Source organism: Chrysochloris asiatica, unplaced genomic scaffold (assembly GCF_000296735.1).
Source record: "Chrysochloris asiatica unplaced genomic scaffold, ChrAsi1.0 scaffold00104, whole genome shotgun sequence".
Taxonomy (NCBI): Eukaryota; Metazoa; Chordata; class Mammalia; order Afrosoricida; family Chrysochloridae; genus Chrysochloris; species Chrysochloris asiatica.
Window position 1 is genome coordinate 7,948,917 of NW_006408622.1, and position 6,536 is coordinate 7,955,452.

The 6,536-nt window shown below is 48.7% G+C and overlaps 1 protein-coding gene across 1 annotated transcript in view; it reads left to right on the forward strand.

Moving 5' to 3' along the window:
* The first annotated feature begins 603 nt into the window (after positions 1 to 603).
* The window catches only part of CHST8 (carbohydrate (N-acetylgalactosamine 4-0) sulfotransferase 8), a 102,128-nt gene continuing 96,195 nt past the window's right edge, over positions 604 to 6,536 (forward strand). The window contains exon 1 of the mRNA XM_006867314.1: positions 604 to 727. Coding sequence (XP_006867376.1) covers positions 604 to 727 — 124 coding nt within the window. The remainder of the gene's footprint in view (positions 728 to 6,536) is intronic.

Below are 6,536 nucleotides of genomic sequence, written 5' to 3' on the forward strand. Positions count from 1 at the left end.
GTGACTGGGTGGGGGATTCATCCTCTGGGGTTGAGAGGCTTGCTCTTAAAGCTTTCATCCCCAACATCCCCAGAGTCACCGCAGAGGCAGATTCAAGGGCCTCTGTATCCAGCAGCCCTTTTTGAAGGACAAGGGCTGGCTTCCTGCCTGTGCCCTAGATACCCTGTGGGGAGCACTCATGCTTGTGTGGAGGACAAATCCAAGAGCAGCCACTGGTCCCTCGGCCAGTGTCTGGAAACTGTCCCCCTCCATTTTGGGGGCGAGCACAGATACAGGAGGTCCTGGTTGGCAGAAAGCTGGTTTCCTGGTACAGGTGGTGGTGACGACATCCCTCTGTTTCCTCTTGGGCCTGAAAAGGTGCCAGAGACACACCTGAGAAAGCTCCAGAGGGCCATGTCACACCCTCCAGAGGGTCATGTCACACCTGGGTCATGTGCAGGATGGGGACCCAGCTACCCTGGGGCGCCCTGTAGCTAGGTGATGAACCATCTTTCTCCTCTTCCTCCCTGTAGACGTGGCCTGATGGATACCTGGTGTGGATGATGAGGGAAGAACATGCCTCCCACAGCCCAGAGGTGACCTTGGAGAGAGCCCTGGATACCCATGCAACCCAGAACCATGCGGTTGGCTTGCTTGTTCTCCTCCATCCTCCTGTTTGGAGCTGCTGGTCTCCTCCTCTTCATCAGCCTGCAGGACCCAACAGAGCTTGCCCCACAGCAGGTACCAGGTGAGCTCCACACACCTTTCCTCCTGAGAGTGAGGTTTGCTGTGCTGAGCACAGGCCCTCTGGCTGGAGGACACGCGGCCGAGTCAGCAGAGGGGTCTCAGTGTTACAGTGCTGTGTCTGAAGTCAGGCCACCACCTTTGACCTCCAGCTAGTGGCTGGAATCAAGGCAAACCCCTCTGGGTGTGATAGTTGATGGGTTGCTGGTCTTTGGTGAAACTCAGATTTAAGGAGGATTCTGCCACCTCTTGGGACCTGTTTCACATTGCTTAGGACATCTTCTTGAGCCTTTGATCCCCAAGTGTGACTCAATTTTCCTGCCCAGCCCTGAGGACCCCTTGAGTCCAGCACTTCCAGCCTGGGCAGAGGGGGTTGGGTTACCTCCTGGCTTTGTGAGGCCAAGACCCCTCCTGCTGGTCCCCTACCTGCTTCATCATCCCATCACAGAGGCTGTGTTCTGTTGGGGGCGACTGGTTTGTTGGGAGGGCAGTTGCCTTGAGGCAGACAAAATACAGGGAGGGGACTCGGGCAAGCAGCTGCACACTACCAGTCCACAGCCCCCTCTGAGCATGGCAGTGGTGAAGGTCAGCAGGCCTGCGGTCAAGGCCAAGGATAGCTTTCCTTTGGAGAGCTGGGAAGGTGGTGTTCCCAGGCCAGAACTGTAGTGTGTCTCAGCACTGGTCCTGTGGTCCTTGTTAGGGGAAGTTCCTTGAAGACACTTGCTTACTGCCCACATGCTCCAGAGCACAGATATGTTTATACACCTCTAGGGATCCCCTTTTTTTCCAGGGATCCACTCACATGTACACACACACTCTTGCTCAGCACTGTGAGGCAGTAACAGCTAGCGCAGGACAGTGGAAACCTGAGATTCAGGTGGAGGGATTCTTGAACCTTCCCTGCCACCTCACATAACCCAGGAGGGTGGACACCATGAAGGAGCATGTGGCCCTCGCCTTCAGGCAGGGCAAAAAGAACTCTGCCTTGTTTCCTTAGGCTGCTGTAACAAAAGGTCTGTCAGTGGCACAAATGGTTAAGCACTGGACTGCTAGCTGAAAGGTTGGTGGTTTGAATCCACCCAGAGGCACCTTAGTAGGTAGGCCTGGCACTTTGCTTCTGAAAGGAACAGCCATGAGAACCCCATGAGGCAGTTCTACTTTGCACACATGGGGGCACCACAAGTCAGAATCCAGTTGCAGGCAACTCAGAACAGCAGTTGCAATAAATTCCAGCAAATTGGGAGGCTTAGACTTCCAGTGTGGCTTTATAGGATCAGCACAGGACTGCCTATTGCAAGGTCGGCTGTTCAAACACCAGCTGCTCCTTGGAAACCCTATACAGGGTCACTATGTGTCAGAATCGACTCAACAGCGCTTAACAACAACGACAACAAAATAGAAATGCATTGTCTCACAGTTCTGGAGGCTCCGAGTCCAAATCCAGGGTGTTAGCAGGGCCACGTTCCCTCAGAAGACTCTTAAGATCCTTTCTTATCTCTTCCAGCTTCTGGTAGCCCCTGCTGTTACTTAGCTTGTAGCTGTCTCAATAACATCCACAACTGTCTTCCCTCCACCAATCTCTCTCTGTCTTTTCTCTTTTATAAGGCCATCACTCAGATTACACTAGGATTTATTATGACCTCATATAAATTGGTAACATCTCCAAAGACCCAATTTACAAACCAGGACACGTTCATAAATACCACGTGTTAGGACTTCAATATAAACATCCACAACATCAACACAATTTCATTTGTCATGAGGACCCTGGCCTGCAGCCTCTCTCCTGCCCTGCCCTCAGTTCTTACCCACTCGCACTCCGCATGGTGTTGCCCCTCATTCTCTGATCCCAATGGTTTTGCTTCTGCAAACATGCTGTGCAAACCAGGGGCCTGGATCCACAGGAGGGAAGGCAGGAGGGAAACATAAGGTGGCAGAACCAGGACCCTGGACCTCCCTTCTCCAAGCCCTTGGGCCTGGCAGTTGCCACCAGATGCCCTTTGTCAGCAAGGCTGTCAAGTTGGTTCTAGTATGACAGAGAATGGGTCAGGCAGCCGAGGAGGGTAGGTGGCCCCTAGGGGGATGGCGGGTGAGCCATCAATGCTGACTCATGCCTGGCAGAAACCTCACAGGTCATAGCTGTCAAATGTGGATCCGGCTGCTCCCCAGAGACTGAGCTGGCTCCTGTGCCCGGGCTCTGCAACCTCCTTAGAGCCCTGGGGTTGCTGAGGATGCTCACGGTGTCAGCAGAACCAGCCCCACAGGACAGTGCCATCCAGGCAGAGGAGAGCTGGTTTCTGTGGTTGTGTGTCAGCTGGTCTCAGGCAAACTCTGGTACCCAGACACTGCTGGGACAGATGGTACATGAATTCAAGGGGCCGTGTCATGTGTGGGGTTGGAACACATGTGTTAGTCCGTGTGGGTGTCAGTACCTACAGTGGACAGCCTGGGAGAGAGGATGAGCATGTCTGCAGCGTCCGCTGGATGGGGACCATGCATTCATCTACAGATGTTCCTGGGTAGGCGAGTGTCCTGCCAGTAAAGCAGATGGTTGGACCCTCCATCTATCTCAGGGTGCAGGTCCTGTGCACACCTCCCTCCTCATTTCCCGGATTCCTAGCCAGAGTGCCTGGTTTGGAGAGGCCTGAAGTCTCTGGTGGAGCTGGCATCTAGGGTATCCTAAAGCTGAGGTGAGCACTAGCCTTGCAGAACCAGGGAGCAAGCACACCTGGCTCTCTGACTGAGTAGGGCTGGACCACCCTCTGCGCAGCCAGGCCAGGAGCAGACCTTCGAGTTTTACCTAACTCACAGCAAAATACAGTCGTAAAATTTTAAGTAATGCTTACGTTCCTTTCCCTGAGCAAAGCACTCCTGGCACAAGCTGTTTGTGTTGATTTGTTACTATTCATATTTATTCTTTCCTTGTATTCCTCACAGCAGCCTAATTGTGATTCGGTACCAAGAAAGCAATATCAAAGTAATTTTCCACAACATTAGTTACAATTTTCTTCTGATCTTTCAAGTGAAACAATCCCATCCTGTTGGCTTCTTTGAACACATAAACCTTGATTACATTTATCTGTTGGAAACCAGTGCTTACAAAGTATATGTGTCCAGTTGCATGGCTGGGTGGCCCCCAGGGCCTCGACAAGCCTTTCCCTAGTGGATTCCTGCCGAGGGAGATCAGCCACGGAAAGCTACCCTGCCATCCGGGTCCAGAAAGGACCTCCAGGGGCCTATCTACAGAGGAAATTCCACACTGGCCAGCGCAGGCTTTCCACTCTGGAAAATTCTTGTGAAGCAAGTTCCCTGTGCTGTGCTGTTGGTGGTCCTGACACAGGTGGGAGAGCGAGGATGGCCAGGTAGAAGTCCCGGAATAAGGAGCGAGTTTGAGAAGTCATACCGGAATCCTTAGATGCCTGTGAGCCCTTGGGATCTGACAGTCTTTCAGATTTCTCCTGTGTGTCACCAGGTACTAAAAGGAAACAGCAGGACCTGTGCATTTCATGAACCACAGTGAACCTCACCTGACTTCGTGTATTAAAAGGAATCTTATGGAATTGCCTCGTTTTGTAAATCAAGCTATATTTCCAATTAAGGTTTGCTCTATTAAATTAAACTTTTTGAAACCTGAATAAACTACCTCTTTGTAACTTAGCTGAGGGGTTGCAGAATTCTCACCTGCAATGCAGAACACCCAGGTTCGATTCCCAGCCAGTGCACCTCATGAGCAGCCCCCAGACATCTGTCACTGAAGGTTTGTGTAGGAGTGCTCTTTGGAAACCCTATACAGCATCGCTGTGAGTTGGAACTAACTTGACAGCACTTAGCAACAATAATGATGCTAAACATGTTTCAGTGGAGTTTCCAGACTAAGACTAAGAAAGGTCTAGAGATGTTCTGCCAAACTATCAGCAATGAAAAACCTATGGTCCCCCAAGTGTTCACCGATAGATGAATAGACAACTACGCCATAATGAGAAATGAAATCTTGAAGCATGCTCCTGCATGGGTGGGCCTGAAAAACATCAGGTGGAGTGAATAAGTCAATTGCAAAAAATCTTGTGTGATCTTAATTATACAAAATAAACGAACAGAAATCAGAATATTACAGGGTTTTGATTAGGCTCATGGAGTTTCTGTTAAAGGTGGGATGGTTTGGAAAAGGAAAGTGAGACTGTAAACCAATCTAAAGACTATAATTGATGTCATTGAACTGTACGTGTAGCAATGGTTGAGATGACCTGTTTTGTTATGTATATTTTCACCCCATGAAGCAACAGAAATCCCCTATCCATCACAATGGTCCTCACAAATCAGGGTCTGCCTTGACAGCAATTAAGTGTCGCACTGTAGGATAAAGCAGTGGACTGCAAGGTTGGTTTGAACCACAAGGTCTGTTCAAACTCACCAGCCACTCCTTAAAAGCCTATACGGGGTTGCGATGAGTTGGGACCAACTCAATGGCACTTAACAGCAACCACAAGAAAAACCACACCTATGTGTATTCTAAAACTAGATTTTTTATGTGGACCAGAGAAGGAGCCCCGGTGCTGTACTGGGAATTAAGCCCTGGGCTGCTAACTGTGAGGTCAGAGGTCCTGCTCCTGGGGAGAAAGATGAAGCGATTTGCTCTGGTAACGATTTATAGCCTCAGAATCCCTAGAGAGCAGTTCCACTCTATACAGGGTCACTATGAGTCTGAGTCAACTCAGTGACACTGAGTAGGTGGGTGTACCAGAGAAACCTCTTATCCAGTTATAAATATTTTTCAGTGCTCAATATTGCTGGGTCCAGGGTCAGGGCTTGACCCAGAAGAAAGAAAGAAACCCTGGTTTCTTCCCCCCAGTGGAAGACTTGGAGATCAAGCCCGAGGTGGAAATAAAAAAACTCTAGTGTACTAACTCTGAAGGATGCAGAAGGCAGGCTGCCTGTGGTTGGGCAATGTGAACTTGCATGAGGTGACTTCCATTAGAAAGTTTTGAGTTCCTAAGTCCGGGTGTGGTGCTGTGGGATAAGCACCGGACTGCTAATGACAAGGTTGGTGGTTGAAACTCACTAGCTGCTCCTTGGAAACCCTATACAAGTTGTTATGAGTCAGAACTGACTCGATGGGACAAGTACCATCATGATAAATTGGAAAATGTTTGAAGTTGTCAAAGCTTTCTTTTTGCTTGGATCTCACTCAACACTCATGGAAGCAGCAGTCAAGAAAGCAAACAACGTATTGCATTAGGCAAATCTGCTGCACAAGACCTCTTTAAAGTGTCCAAGAGCAAAGATATCAGTTGAGGACTAAAGTGTGCCTGATCCAAGCCTTGGTATTTTCAGTAGCCTCATATGTGTGAAAAAAGTTGGGCAGTGAATAAGGAAGACCAAATTGATGCCTTCGAGTTATGGTGTTCGAGAAGAATATTGAAAGTACCATGGACTGCCAGAAGAACAAACAAATCTGTGTTGGAAGAAGTACAGCTAGAATGCTCCTTAGAAGCCAGATGGAGAGACTTCGTCTTTCACACTTTTGACATGTTAAAGTTTTTCTGTGTGTGTTCTCTTGCTTTCCTCAATCTTTCTGTGAATCCTTTGAAGGTACCTAAATATCATTTTTTTGAATTATTTTTTAGTTTGTTCTATTAACTTTCCTTCTTCAAAAAAACATTTTCTGGTTCTGCATCTTGACCATTTGTTTAAGCCATTCTCTCATGTTTCTTTGTGTGAGGTGAAAGTGTCTGTTATCTCCGGGGCATTGTGGGGTTGTTGTATTTATTTTTTTTATTTTTTAATTTAAAGATTTCCCAGTTTATTTATTTATT